At 38.2% G+C, this 16,649-nt stretch overlaps 1 protein-coding gene across 3 annotated transcripts in view; it reads right to left on the bottom strand.

Moving 5' to 3' along the window:
* The window catches only part of LOC150090272 (zeta-crystallin-like), a 109,687-nt gene that overhangs the window by 29,625 nt on the left and 63,413 nt on the right, over positions 1 to 16,649 (bottom strand). For all 3 annotated transcript variants that reach the window (XM_090369047.1, XM_090369045.1, XM_090369046.1), the window contains one exon: positions 1,741 to 1,942. In XM_090369047.1, the coding sequence (XP_090225173.1) occupies positions 1,741 to 1,942 (202 nt within the window). The remainder of the gene's footprint in view (positions 1 to 1,740; positions 1,943 to 16,649) is intronic.

Below are 16,649 nucleotides of genomic sequence, written 5' to 3'. Positions count from 1 at the left end.
TAAAAAGGTTGGCAGGGTTGTCAAGGACACTACTGACACTATGCTACTGCAACAGGATCTGGAAAGGTTGAGCAGATGGGCTGAGAGGTGGCAAATGAAGTTTAACATTGACAAATGTAAAGTGCTACACATGGGAAACAGCTGTTGTTGTTGTTATTTGGTTTTTAGGAGCATTAGCAACTAAGGCCATATTGCTCCGGGATATGCGGTGGTCATTCCCTGAATGACCTTTCCGCATCCTCCGTATTTGGTGGCGACGGGCTCGAACCCCGGTCTAATCAAGAAGCATGTGCTACGCACTGCTGCTCCTTCCCACCTGGCTACGGAGGCGCCATGTGAAACAGCAACCCCAGAGCAACGTATCAACTCTGTGGTACTACACTGACAGTGGTAGAGAATGAAAGGGACTTGGGGGTGGTTGTGCAGGCAGATATGAAGTTCTCTGACAGTGCAGACGGGCTGCAAGAGTAGCTCATGGAGTATTTTCAATGATATACAGGAATTTTTCCAGCAGGGATAAGGAAGTTTGTTTGTTTGTTATTTGGTTTTTAGGAGCATTAGCAACTAAGGCCATATTGCTCCGGGATATACGGTGGTCATTCCCTGACCTTTCCGCATCCTCCGTATTTGGTGGTGACGGGCTCGAACCCCGGTCTAATCAAGAAGCGTGTGCTACGCACTGCTGCTCCTTCCCACCTGGCTACGGAGGCGTCGATAAGGAAGTGATTATTCCCTTGTATAAGGCAATGGTCAGGCTACACCTAGAGTACTGTATACAGGTCTGGAGGCCTCATTTCAAGAAGGATGTAGAGCTGCTGGAACAAGTACAGAGAAGGGCAACAAGATTAGTGAATGGAACAAAGGGGTGCTCTTATGAAGAAAGGCTTAAGTTTTGCAAATTACAGTGTCTGGAGACTAGGCACCAGCGAGGTGATCTGATAGAGGTGTATAAAGCCTTGAATGGTTTGAGCATGCTCAATGCTGATAGGATTCTTCCTCTAGCTCAGAAGAATCACCTGAGAGGGCATAAATTCAAATTGAGGAAAGACAGATGTAGGATAGATGTGCGGAAATTTGCCTTTAGCCAGCGGGTGGTTGGTTGGTGGAACAGACTTCCATCCCTTGTAGTGGAGGTTGATAGCCTAAATAAGTTTAAGGCTCAGCTGGACAGGTATTTTGAACGAACAGAGGGGGTGAAGTGGCAATGGGTTTTTTTTTTTTTTTTTTTGGCTGATGCTGCATAAGCTTGCTTTCTTGCATCAAATGCCTCTACTAATGCTAATGCTAACAGGTAACAGGAATTGAGAGATTTTTTTTTTATTTCAATTTCAAAAAATAGAACATAAGAGTTCATGAGAATATTTAAATTTGTTGAACCTTTCAATGAAAAAAATTAGAGGCTTTGGCCATATACAAGCATCATAATAAAAAATAAACTTAATAATTATTGTCAGACCACATTTTTATAGAGGTAGCTTCCATTCACAGCATAAATATCAATAGTGAAATGCAAAATATATGAATGACAAGTTATTAGAATGACAGGTTATTGTTAGAATGGTTATTAAATGCCAATGATTAAGTCTTTATTAGACTTAACCATTGGCATCCAGATGTTTATCCAGGTTACCTTCACAATATACAAGGCTAATAAAAGTAATTACCATACTTTAAAAGACTGTAAAAAACTTACAATCCATATAACTAACATAAACCAACACCCTCAAAATTCAAACTTACCATAATTTTATCCATATATTTCTTGTCTTTATGGTAGAAAACATGATCAGCTCCACACTGTTTTACTAGCTTTATACCTTCTGGTGTGCCAGCTGTTCCAATTACTTTCATTTTCAGAGCATGAGCTAGCTGCACTGCTGCCAGGCCAACAGCTCCACTTGCTCCATGTACCAACACTGTTTCATTAGCTAAGGCATGAGCTCTGGAAGAATTTTAAACAAATTAACTCTTGATTATCTATGTTAATGAAGAAGTGGCACAGATACATTAAACGAAAAAGTTCGTTTAATGTATCGAACACGAAAAACAGTTAATCACACAAATCTCAAATTTGTAAAGAACAATATCCAGACAATACGGAATTGGTGCTGTAAGTGTGTAAATCAGATAGCACTAAAAGATAAAGCTTAATGCACACAGAACCCATTAAACAAAGACATCCATAGGTGATCACACCATAGGTGAGCAGCTGCAGAAAGTCAATATAAAACTTGGAATGAAGACGTGCATCGTTAGTGAAGCTTTATTACCAGAATGCCTACAATTCATCAATGATAAAGCATCTTTATCATTGATGAATACTCGGCAACAATGATAAAGTCATCTTTATCATTGTTGCTGAGCAGTTATTGGCAGATCAGCAACTAAGACCATAACATGCCTATAATGGTTTTATGTAACACACATTTGTTGTGGTGGAGACAATAGTTCAAAGAAGATAATACTTGTTTATCACTTTCAGAAAAGTGAAAATTTCATTTTCACTTCGTATTAGTATTTTGGACAGTCCTAAAGTCTCGAAACTTTATTAAGTTTCGAGACTTGAGGACTGTCCAAAATACTAATCTACCCTGAATGACAAACAAGAGTAAACATTTCTGGTTATTTGTATTTATAATTTCATAATTATATATATATATATATACACATCGGGGTATGCTGGAATGAATGTAATTGGTTCTGGAACCTCATTCGTTATAGCATCTGTTCGTTCTAGCATACATTGAAATATATGTATTTAGGGGTAATCCGTTCCAGGCCCACAGTCTAGAGCAAAGTTACCATCCAATACAACGATTTAAACAGGAAAAATATAATACAAAATGAAAAATATAAGTGTAAAAATAATATAAAATTAAAATTTGATAATTTTAATTAATAAAATAAAATTAAAATTAAAACATAAAACATTTGAAAAGCATAAACAATGTTTCCTTAGTGAAAAATATGAACAAACTTTCCCTAATAAATCATAAACAATCTAATGCACATGAAAAGGATAAACAATTTTTATCCTTTTCATTATAATAAATTCGATTATAGTGAAAACTATAATCGAACTTTCCACAATAAAAGCATAAAAAATCTTTCACACATGAAAAGCATAAACAATATTCCCCCAGTGAAAATATAAACAAACTTTAATAAAAATCATAAAAAATCACACAGAGGTGGAAGGAGAGGAGTCATTGTTCCTACTCATCTTGGGTGACTGTCCTGTGGGAGGTTCATCAGTTGGAGGGCATTTGTCCACCTTTTTGATGAATGGATCCAGGGCTGACTGCTTTATCCTGGATTTTTGGACCCTCGTAAAGTGGGCCATCAAGGTGTCATTAAAATGATTAGGCCCATTTCCACAGTGGCAATATCTGGGTGATAATCTTTTATAAGTTTGGACAATTTATAAGTTTGGAACTGCCCAGACACACAATTTCCTGCACAACAGGCTCTTCCTCCAACTGTTGAAAGCCATCGTGGCCTGACGCTGTGGCTCCAAGGGGACTTCAGTGGAAGAAGTCGCATCACTGGAAGAAGTGGCCTCAAAACATTTCCTGAACAGTGCCTTAGTGTAGAGTTTTTTTAAAATTTGCAATCACTTGCTGGTCCATAGGCTGGAGGAGAGGAGTAGTATTAGGTGACAAGAAGTGAACCTTGATAAAACTGAACTCATCTGGTAATTCTTCCATCAAATTAGGAGGGTGGGCTGGAGCATTGTCCATGACTAAAAGAACCTTCAATGGAAGATCCTTCTCACTAAGGTAGTCACAGATAGTGGGGCCAAACACCTCAGTCACCCAGTTGGAGAAAAGACTCCTGGTCACCCAAGCCTTGTGGTTGGAACGCCACAAAAAAGGCATTTTTTCCTGATGTTTTTAAAAGCTCTGGGGTTCTCTGAATGGTACACGAGCAGTGGTTTGCCCTTGCAGTCACCCGAAGAATTGGCACAAAAGAGCAATGTAAGCCGGTCTTTCATTGACTTATGGCCAGGCAAGGTGGTCTCCTCCTTCATGATATATGTTCTGCAAGGCATTCTCTTCCAGAAAAGCCCAGTTTCATCGCAGTTAAACACCTGCTGCAAAAGAAAGCCTCCATCCACAATTATTTTCTTAAATTTCTCATGATGTTGCTCAGCAGTGTCCCTATCTGCACTGGCAGCCTCACCACGCTTCACAACACTGTGTAATCCAGTTCTTTTTCCTAAATCCGGTAAACTACCTCTTGGTGCCAAAAAACTCCTTCAGAGAACTGATACTTGTACTAGGAGCCTTAGCACCAAGTTCCTCAAATAACTGTTTGGCCTTTTCACAAATAATCGCCTCACTGACACTATCACCTGCCATTTGTTTTTCATTAATCCACATTAATAGAAAAGTTTCCATCTTTTCCGTGATATTACAACATGAATTTTAACCTAGAGATTCCCTTTGTGACCTGTGCACTTTTTATTTCTTCCTTGTTTTTTAAAAGTGTACTGATTGTTGATTTAGCCATAACATATTCAGCACTTAGATCTCCTACACTTTTTCCACTTTTTCTCATGGAAAATATTTCTTTCTTAATGTCTAAGTTAATTAGCTTTCTCACTCTATTTTGCCGGCTCATGGCTAAAATTATATAGCAGAATAATTTTAAAAAATATTTTCACTGCTAAAGGGCAAATAAGCAGATAACTGAACTAAACTAATAATTGAACCTTACAAATGATAACTGATGCTCTAATCAAAGCAGGAAGGCCCCAACACACCATGCGCACGCGTGTGCGACGTCGGCCCATAGTATTCCTCCACGTTCATTGTAGCATCCTGATTTTATTGATAAAAACTGTTCATTGTAGCATACCTAACTGCATATATATATATATCCATTATTTTAAATTAAATAAAACATAAGCCAGTAGTATGGCAAAAACTGTAGAGCGAAAATTAACATAAAAATAACCCAAATAAACAATCGAACAAAAAGAAAGAATAGATATAAATAGTAGCCCAGAAACCCTAATATAATTTCGATCTTTAAATCCAATTAACAAAAACTATACAAATTTTAGGATAATGCCAATTAGTTATTAATTTAGCAGTACCCCCCCGAGAGGTACCAGTTCCGAAAGACGTGAAATATCACCTAAAGAGGGTTAAAGGAACTACCAAACGATAACAAAATCAAAATAAACTAAAATAAAATAGAATAGACTGACCATCATGCCCCATATCGACAGAGGACCACGAGGCCAATAATGGTCATGGAATCACTGCATTGCTTAATTATCTTAATTATTTTAATTTTTTATTATAATTTAATTTTCGTCAACATTTAATATAATTCAATAGTAATGGGTCGATATGCTAATTTAGCAACGCCAGTGCCGCCATCTATTTTCTTTTTTTCTTCAATATAAGCTGATTCAGCTTACAGTATGTCAGTGGTGTGGCTCTGCTTTAGAGTGCTGTCTGTTCTATAGTTTATTTTCACTGCATAAGGACCACCGCCATGCAAATCCTCTGCATTGGTTGATCTATCGGAGAATGGAAGGGTGGTTTGGTTCTTCAATATTTCCGCCTTTGCGATGTTTTGTATGACGATTGAAATGCAGCGATTCCATGACCATTATTGGCCTCGTGGTCCTCTGTCAATATGGGGCATGATGGTCAGTCTATTCTATTTTATTTTAGTTTATTTTGATTTTGTTATCGTTTGGTAGTTCCTTTAACCCTCTTTAGGTGATATTTCACGTCTTTCGGAACTGGTACCTCTCGGGGGGGGGGGGTACCGCTAAATTAATAACTAATTGGCATTATCCTAAAATTTGTATAGTTTTTGTTAATTGGATTTAAAGATCAAAATTATATTAGGGTTTCTGGGCTACTATTTATATCTATTCTTTCTTTTCGTTCGATTGTTTATTTGGGTTATTTTTATGTTAATTTTCGCTCTACAGTTTTTGCCATACTACTGGCTTATGTTTTATTTAATTTAAAATAATGGATGTATTTCAGCTTCATATGGAGGAATTGCATGTCGCTGCCTCTAATGAATGCTTAATTATTTATTCATTTTATTATAATTTAACTTTATTTAATATAAGTCAATGATAGTATATATATATATATATATATATAGTCATATAAATTAAAATAAGGTTTAAAATAAAATAAAACAAAATAATACCAGCAGTACGGCAAGACAAGAGCGAAAAAACAAAATTAACCTAAATTCAAATCTAAACAGGGAGGGAAGAGAGAGGAAACAAGAATAAAATATATTGCAATGGAAACTCTAAATTAATTTAGAATATCTAATTATACGAACAATAATTCATTAAAATTTAAAGCCAATTAAATAGAAATTTAGCAGTGCCCCCTCTGATGGGCACCAGGTCCAAATTAATGTGAAATATCACCAAACAGAGATTTAAACCATACACAACAAAACAAAAATATAAAAAATAGACTGACCATTATGCCCCATCTCAACAGAGGACCACAAGGCCAATAATGGTCAGGGAATCGCTGCATTTCGAATGCTAAACAAATCACTGCAAAGGCGAAACGATCGCAAGATCAGTCCGCCACACCGATCCACAGATCGAACCGCCAATGCAGGGAATTGAACAGCGGTGGTCCTGATGCAGCGAAAATCAAAAATAGAACAGACAAAAGCACTCCAGTGCAAAGCCACACTACTGACACAAATAAACTTAACCCGTTTATATAAATGAATAAACTATAGATGGCAGTACAGGCACAGCGTTAGCAATTCGCCCAATACTATCATGTGACATAATTATATTTAAATAATGTTGAAAAAGAAGTATTACTTAATAAAAATAAAAAGGAGGGTACAGCACACATCAGAGGCAGCAAAAAGCATATTCCTCTACATGATGCTTGAAATATAGTCATATAAATTAAAATAAGGTTTAAAATAAAATAAAACAAAATAATACCAGCAGTACGGCAAGACAAGAGCGAAAAAACAAAATTAACCTAAATTCAAATCTAAACAGGGAGGGAAGAGAGAGGAAACAAGAATAAAATATATTGCAATGGAAACTCTAAATTAATTTAGAATATCTAATTATACGAACAATAATTCATTAAAATTTAAAGCCAATTAAATAGAAATTTAGCGGTGCCCCCTCTGATGGGCACCAGGTCCAAATTAATGTGAAATATCACCAAACAGAGATTTAAACCATACACAACAAAACAAAAATATAAAAAATAGACTGACCATTATGCCCCATCTCAACAGAGGACCACAAGGCCAATAATGGTCAGGGAATCGCTGCATTTCGAACGCTAAACAAATCACTGCAAAGGCGAAATGATCGCAAGATCAGTCCGCCACACCGATCCACAGATCGAACCGCCAGTGCAGGGAATTGAACAGCGGTGGTCCTGATGCAGCGAAAATCAAAAATAGAACAGACAAAAGCACTCCAGTGCAAAGCCACACTACTGACACAAATAAACTTAACCCGTTTATATAAATGATATATAAATGCTGTACCCTCCTTTTTATTTTTATTAAGTAATACTTCTTTTTCAACATTATTTAAATATAATTATGTCACATGATAGTATTGGGCGAATTGCTAACGCTGTGCCTGTACTGCCATCTATAGTTTATTCATTTATATAAACGGGTTAAGTTTATTTGTGTCAGTAGTGTGGCTTTGCACTGGAGTGCTTTTGTCTGTTCTATTTTTGATTTTCGCTGCATCAGGACCACCGCTGTTCAATTCCCTGCATTGGCGGTTCGATCTGTGGATCGGTGTGGCGGACTGATCTTGCGATCGTTTCGCCTTTGCAGTGATTTGTTTAGCGTTCGAAATGCAGCGATTCCCTGACCATTATTGGCCTTGTGGTCCTCTGTTGAGATGGGGCATAATGGTCAGTCTATTTTTTATATTTTTGTTTTGTTGTGTATGGTTTAAATCTCTGTTTGGTGATATTTCACATTAATTTGGACCTGGTGCCCATCAGAGGGGGCACCGCTAAATTTCTATTTAATTGGCTTTAAATTTTAATGAATTATTGTTCGTATAATTAGATATTCTAAATTAATTTAGAGTTTCCATTGCAATATATTTTATTCTTGTTTCCTCTCTCTTCCCTCCCTGTTTAGATTTGAATTTAGGTTAATTTTGTTTTTTCGCTCTTGTCTTGCCGTACTGCTGGTATTATTTTGTTTTATTTTATTTTAAACCTTATTTTAATTTATATGACTATATTTCAAGCATCATGTAGAGGAATATGCTTTTTGCTGCCTCTGATGCGTGCTGTACCCTCCTTTTTATTTTTATTAAGTAATACTTCTTTTTCAACATTATTTAAATATAATTATATATATATATATATATATATATAATATCGGTGTAGATATGCCATAGTTTACCCACAAATTAAACTACGTAGGTAGTGTAAAAACTGTTCATTGTAGCATCGTTCACTGTAGCATACCTGACTGTATATATATAATATCGGTGTAGATACACCATAGTTTACCCATAAATTGAACTACGGAGGTAGTGTAAAGGCATCGTTTTTAATTGTATCTCATACTGTGGCTACTTCCACAAGATGCCAAGTATTGCACTACTTCAAATAAGTAACACAACTCTAGAAGAGAAGACTACTGTTATTTATTCTCAGTGGATACCATCACCCAGATGGCACCATTCAAAGCCGTTGGCCTATCATCGGTCAGTGGGCAGGTACCTTGATAATGCAAACATGCCATCACAGTTGCGAAGTGGTTCCACAATATGAGAGATGCCAAATGGTGAACAAATGAGATACAATGTATCTTATATTGTGGCTACCTCCACAACAAGGTACCAGGTATTGCACTACTTTGAGGGGCGCCTCCGTAGCCAGGTGGGAAGGAGCAGCAGTGCGTAGCACACGCTTCTTGATTAGACCGGGGTTCGAGCCCGTCACCACCAAATACGAAGATTGCGGAAAGATCAGGGAATGACCACCGCATATCCCAGAGCAATATGGCCTTAGTTGTTAATGCTCCTAAAAACCAAATAACAAACAAACAAACAACAAGCACTACTTTGAATAAGTAATGCTTCTCTAGCAGTGAAAAATACTGTTATTTACACTACATATGTAGTTTAATTTATGGGTAAACTGTGGTGTATCTACACCGATATTATATAGTTATTTAAACACATATGCTATTATGCCCTGTGCATTTCGTCTTTAAAATAATTTCATAATGTGTAGACAATGTTACTTGGGTAAACTTAAAAGACCATCTGTTGCAGATTCAGATTTAATAAACTTGTGTTCAGATATAATAAATTCAGATATACTAAACTTGTAAACAGTTTGGACATAGCAATACATTCTAATGAAATACCACAGAAAATGGTATTATGAACAATAATCTTTCATACATAATTGAAATTTAAAAAATGTGTCATTCATTATTTTACATCAGTTAATTGAAGACAGGAGAAAATTTTTAAACTACTATTAATTATAGGTGCATCCTAGAAGAAAATCATCCCAAAATTTTTATTCAGATGGAAGTAGGGGGAGGAGAGGGCTGGCTGATCTCATAAACCTATTAATCCAACACAATAAATCTTATCCACCTAAAGGTGGATTGTCCACACCAGTCAAATAACAATGTGTATCATGGGGACCTCCCATGAATCCAAGAATGCTCTCATAATTATGATAGCATTCTTGGATTTGTGGGAGGTCCCCACAGATGGAAAATGTGCAAATGTACCCCCAATTCACTAAGAGGGATACAGGGTGGCACAAGTAAACACAGACATGTTGTTGTTGTTATTTGGTTTTTAGGAGCATTAGCAACTAAGGCCATATTGCTCCAGGAATATGCGGTGGTCATTCCCTGACCTTTCCGCATCCTCCGTATTTGGTGGTGACAGGCTCGAACCACGGTCTAATCAAGAAGCGTGTGCTACACACTGCTGCTCCTTCCCACATGGCTATGGAGGCACCCTAAAATGCAGACCTATTAGTTTAACTTCTGTTCCAGGGAAAATAATGGAGTCACTAGTTAAAGAAGCAATGCAGGATTTATCTAGACAGGCCGTTATAGTTCAGACACAGCATGAAACTATTTGTTAAGGGGAAATCTTCCCTGACCAATTTCATTGGATACTACAATGTTGTCACAAAAGAACTGGATGCAAAAAATATTTTGATATCATATACTTAGATTTCAGGAATGCTTTTGATGCTGTTGCACATGGAAGACTACTATACAAATTGGAGCAGTATGGCATTAAGAGCAAGTTGCTGCTATGGATTAAGGGATTCTTGAGTGGGAGAAAACAGAGTGGTAATCAATGGACACTGCTCATTAGCATTAGCATTAGTAGAGGCATTTGATGCAAGAAAGCAAGCTTATGCAGCATCACCCAAAAAAAAAATAAAGTAAAATAAATAAATAAAAAATTACCACTTCCACTTCACCCCTCTGTTCGTTCGAAATACTTGTCCAGCTGAGCCTTAAACTTATTTAGGCTATCAACTTCCATGACAAGGGATGGAAGTCTGTTCCACCTACCAACCACCCGCTGGGTAAAGGCAAATTTCCGCACATCTATCCTACATCTGTCCTTTCTCAATTTGAATTTATGCCCTCTCAGGTGATTATTCTGAGCAAGAGGAAGAATCCCATCAGCATTGAGCATGCTCAAACCATTCAAGGCTTTGTACACCTCTATCAGATCACCTCACTGGTGCCTAGTCTCCAGACACTGTAATTCTCAAAACTTAAGCCTTTCTTTGTAAGAGCACCCCTTTGTTCCATTCACTAATCTTGTTGCCCTTCTCTGTACTCGTTCCAGCAGCTCTACATCCTTCTTGAAATGAGGCCTCCAGGCCTGTATACAGTACTCTAGGTGCGGCCTGACCATTGCCTTATACAAGGGAATAATCACCTCCTTATCCCAGCTAGAAAAATTCCTATATATCATTGACAATACACCATGAGCTATTCTTACAGCCCGTCTGCACTGCTCAGAGAACTTCATATCTGCCTGCACAACCACCCCCAGGTCCCTTTCATTCTCTACCACTGTCAGACAGAGTTGATACGTTACTCTGGGGTTGCTGTTTCCCATATGTAGTACTTTACATTTGTCAATGTTAAACTTCATTTGCCACCTCTCGGCCCATCTGCTCAACCTTTCCAGATCCTGTTGCAGCAGCATAGTGTCAGTAGTGTCCTTGACAACCCTGCCAACCTTCGTATCGTCTGCAAACTTGGACATTAAGCTTGATATACCATCATCAATATCATTTATAAATACAGAAAACAATAAAGGACCCAATACTGAACCCTGAGGGACTCCACTAATAACATTAGTCCACGATGAGCAGTGTCCATTGATTACCACTCTCTGTCTTCTCCCCCTCAACCACCCCTTTATCCATAGCAGCAATTTGCCTCCAATGCCACACTGCTCCAATTTGTGCAGCAGTCTTCCATGTGCAACAGTATCAAAAGCTTTTCTAAGATCCAAGTATATAATATCAAAGTTATTCCCTGCATCCAGTTCTTTTGTGACTGCATCATAGTACCCAATCAAATTGGTCAGGCAAGACTTCCCCTTAACAAAACCATGCTGTGTATGAGCTATAACTGAAGTCTTGTCTAGATGATCCTGCAGTGCTTCTTTAACCAGTGCCTCCATTAATTTTCCGGGAACAGAAGTTAAACTCACAGGTCTATAATTACTTGTGTCAGCCTTTGATCATCCTTTGTGAATTGGGGGTCACATTTGCACATCTCCAGTCCATGGGTACCTCCCCTGAGTCCAAGGAAGCTCTCATAATTATGGCTAAGGGTTTGCTTACTTCCTTTGCTGCCTCCTTTAATTTAACTGGATAGATCCCATCCACCCCAGGTGCCTTTCTTGTGTTTATCTTCAACAATTTCTCCTCCACTTTACTCTCAGTTATTACAAGATTCTCTAGCTTACTGCCAGAGTTGAATACACCTCTGGCATTCCCCTCGCTGAATAACTCCTCATGTGTGAATGTCGATGCAAAATATTCATTTAGTTTGTTAGCTACCTGAGCAGGATCATCAACAGTTGACCCATCGATATCAAGTGGACCAATCTGATTCATCCCCTTCCTTCTAGAGTTTACATAAGTAAAGAACTCTTTGCTGTTTTTCTTCGCATCCCTTGCCAAGGATTTCTCGTAATCTGCCTTCGCCTGCCTAACCCCCTTTGTAACTTGGTTACAGATCAACTTGTATCTATCATAGGCTTCTGTGTCATGTGTTAATTTGTATGTATCCCATGCATTTCTCTTCTCTGCCACATGCCTCATTAGTTCATCTGACATCCATTTAGGCCTAAACCTTGAACAATATTTCTTAGTTGGTATGTAAAGCCTAGTAGCTTCCAAGATAAGTTCTTTGAATGCTTCCCATTTTGAATTTGCTGTTGGTAACATCATCAGTTGGTCCCACTGTATAGAATTTAAATACTGTCTCAGTCCATCGTAGTCGCCTTTACGGAAGCAATAACCCTTCCCTTTACCCCCTAATAGTAGTTACCTCTTTGAGTAAATCCCACTTCAGAACACTGTGATCACTGCCACCTAGTGGTTCATTTATCTGCAGATTCTTAATGCATGAAGAATCACTACTGATAAATCAAATCAAGAGTATTACTCCCTCTAGTTGCCTCCCGAACATGCTGATGTAGAAAACAATCATCCAATAAATCCACAAAAGCCTTGCTAGTGTGGGAGTGACCAGCCCCCAAATTCCAGTCAATATCTGGGAAATTAAAATCTCCCATTATAAGACTCTCTGATTTACTGGCCCACTCTATTTCCCCGTACAGTTTCTTATTATACTCATCAGAGTCATTAGGCCTATAGCACACTCCTACTCTCAATTTTGATCTCCCAATGCTTATGTCACACCAAACTGACTCGACACTGCACTGTCCAGCAATGTCGACTGGCTTCACTTCCTTGGAATTTATGTGTTTCTTAACTCATAGCATAACCCCTCCTCCCTTCCTATCCTTTCCATCCTTTCTGTAGATATTGTATTCCCCAAATTCCAGTTTTGCATTCCTTATATCTGTGTGACACCACGTCTCTGAAATCCCAACAATATCTGCCTTTGATGTTTTGAGCAATTCCTCAAATTCATCAAATTTATTTACTAAACTCCTAGCATTGGTGTACACGCAAGTATACATGCACCTGCTCTTCCTCTTAGCCACCCTAACGCAACCCATGTGTTTACTTGTACCCCCATGATTCCCAGCAGTCTCTGAAATATCCTGCATCTTATTTTCCAGGCTGCTGCTCATTCCAATAGAAGCAGTGCAAGAATCACTTTCTCCTCTGCCAGTGGCTACTGTTAAACTATTAGTCCTTGTATCCCCCCAATCTAGCAGTTTTCCGACCCACCTAACACTGCCTCGATAGCATCAGCAAACATTCTTGCACCCTTTCTATTTAAGTGTATCCCATCCCTGTAGAAGCAGTCTCTCCTGTTAACAAGTACAGACCAGGCTGAAAAAAATTCTACCCCTTGAGCCCTGCACAATCTTTCCAGGGCCGAATTGATCGACAGGGCTCTCATCATATACTCCCTCCTATCGTGTCTGGGCAGAATTGCAGACACTTTCAAATTCAACCCTAATTCACGGCTTTTTTTCATCAGTGACCTGTACTTGTTAAGTAATTCTGCCGGTCTCCTACTATTAATATCATTAGTGCCAACGTGTACAACTATATCACCTTTTGTGCCCTTAAAAGATGATATCCGCTCTACAATGTCATCAACCTTTGCCCCTGGCAGACATACCCTGGTCCTGTTCCACCTATCCTTTTTACAAAGCATGTTTCTCGTTTCCCTGACAATAGAGTCACCAACAACTACTAGTTCCTTTGGGACCAGCGCATTCTGCCTTGGGGGTTGCCGCTGTGTTGCGCGATGACCAAGTGCAAGCTCTGGCATTGGTGTGGTCAGCTGAGAGCTTGATGGGCCCCTCACTTGTAATCCTTCGAGGGCATCCACCCTGTCCTTCAAGCTCTCATATAGGCCCATAACAATGCTGAGTTGTCGCCTGATTTAATTACACTCCTTGCATCGCGCACATACAAAGACATCCCCCATGGCAGTATCACGTCCCATACCTGACTGCTCCGCAAACATCAAGCAAATAGTGCATCTTAAAAGGCTGTGATTCAGAGGGCAACTGCCCCCCCTCAGTTCTCCCCTGAGCCACAGCATTCCCATTAGCTTGAGCCTTTTGCTTTGCTGCTCTGGTTTGAGTCATGATTTCGATTTACTTTCAATAAAATTTCAATTTCAGTACAAAATTAAATCCTAAACATATCGCAACACAGTTATAACGCTATATTTATGTTTCAGTAATGAGTGTTAGCTACGATATCTCTTTATATAACTTCCGTATCAAGTTATGTATTAATTATTTATTTTTACTAATTATTTATGTTACGTAACCTATGTGGTTATATGTATAGTTAAAAGTACAATTTAATTGCCAATGAAGTTCGACAAGATTAATAGATTTTACTGATTAATTTTCGCGTAACAATGGCGGCTATTTACGAACGGTAAACACGTGAATTTGATACCCTTTCCGATACTAAGTAATACCTACAAAATTTCTATCTAAGTTACTTTAAACTTAAGTTCCGTAAATAGGAATATAAAGCTACTCTAGAAAATAAGTTAATATGTCAATTTAAACTAATAAAGCAGAAAATAAATCAGAAAAAACTTCTCTGTTCCAAGAGCGGCAGAAAGGCACGTCCGCACAGGCAACTCCTAAATGGACTAATGTTATTAGAGGAGTCTGCACAGGGTTTGGTGTTGGGACCATTGTTGTTTTCTATATTGATCAACTATGTTGATAAAGGTATAATAGGCTTTATGTCCAAGTTTGCAGATGATACAAAGTTTGGCAGAATTGTTAATGACAGTAATGATGGTACGCTGCTGTAACATACCAACTGTGCGGTACCACACCCAGGTAGTGCAGCACAGTTTTTCATTCTCTGCTACCATTGAGATTGTAGTGGAGAATGAAAAAGACCTGGGGGTAATTGTGCAATCAGATATGAGTTTTCAGAGCAGTGCATACAGGCTGGCAGAGCCGCTTATGGAGTCTTGTCAATGATATACAGGAACTTTGCTAGCAGGGATAAGAAGATGATTATCTCTTTGTATAAGGCCATACCTTGAGTACTGCATACAGGTCTGGAGGTCTCATTTTAGAAAGGATGTAGAGTTGCTGGAATGTGTACAGAGAAGGACATGTGGACATGTGTTATTTTTAGGGTGGCTCTTAGAACATTAGTTCAAATCCGCCTCGTATTACTGTAGGTGTTAACAGACACTATAAACTAGGCCAGACTTGGAGTAATGTGATGTTTGTGTATTTTATGTATGTTGTGTTGTTGTGATGTGCTGGCCTCTTGGCTACCTAGAAGCAGCAATCGCCGGGAAGGCTGCTTCCAGATACTCGTCCACACCACGGGAAGGTAGGCCAGTTTCAGTAGATGGGACGCCTTACGTCTCAGTTTATGAGACAAAAAAAAAAAACGCTCTGAGGGCCCACTCCAGAGTTAAAAAATAAAAAAAATAATAAAAAAATAATAATAAATAATAAAAATAAAATAAAATAAAATAAATGGATAAAAAAAAACAAAAAAAAAAAACTTGCCTACTGTAACTACAAACACCACATTAATCCCAGTTAATTATCCAAAGTTAACCAGTTCTTAACTGTGGAAGCATACTTTTCTTAGATCAAATGCAGCTTTAGCAAAGATTTGTAACAGTTGAAGTTTATCTCATTCCATCAAGAGATGAAACTGCTGTCCAGGAATCACATTCACCAGGAGATCACTAATTACTGATCGCGCACTATCATAAATATTACATTCACACAAAATGTGAAACCAATTTTCCTTGGCTCCACAAAAACACAATTCAGTATTTGTTAATCCTAATGCAAATAGTTTCTCGTTCAATGAGCCATGGCCTGTTATTATATAAAGCAACTCTAATCCAGGCGTAAACCATTCAGCTGCCGTTTTATCTAGGAGAAATGTCATCTCTGGAAGAAATAAATTTGTCTCCCATCCCGCAGTTCCAGTGTCCCATCGGTTAATTATCTCCTTTATACACCACTTCTTTTCCCTTTTAATATCTGCCTGAGTATCAATTGTAATGTTATGAAAAGTAGCAGGAATCTTCTTCTTAATCCAATAACATAGTCCTCGGTATATCAGGAACAAGGCCAAAGGAATAGCCCTGGCCAACACCTGAATTTCTGCAGTAGATACGGTCCTACATACTCTCAACATGCTGAGAAGCATTGATCTTTGTATAGAGTTGAGTTTTGCTTGAAACCTCACCAACACAGCTTGATGAAACCAAGCGCCCACTGAATATGTTATCATGGGGGGAAATACTGCCTTATAATATAATGAAAGAGTCTTGTGAGATAAACCCCAGTCAGACTTAGAAACACAAATAATAGCACCAGAGAACTTTTTCACTTTAGCTCCTAAATATGTTATATGTGGAAAAAATGAGAATTTATAATCTATTACTATTCCTAA

This window comes from Mastigoproctus giganteus, chromosome 2 (assembly GCF_048544385.1).
Source record: "Mastigoproctus giganteus isolate SK-2022 chromosome 2, ASM4854438v1, whole genome shotgun sequence".
In the NCBI taxonomy this organism is placed as follows: Eukaryota; Metazoa; Arthropoda; class Arachnida; order Uropygi; family Thelyphonidae; genus Mastigoproctus; species Mastigoproctus giganteus.
This window is presented reverse-complemented; position numbering and strand designations above follow the sequence as displayed.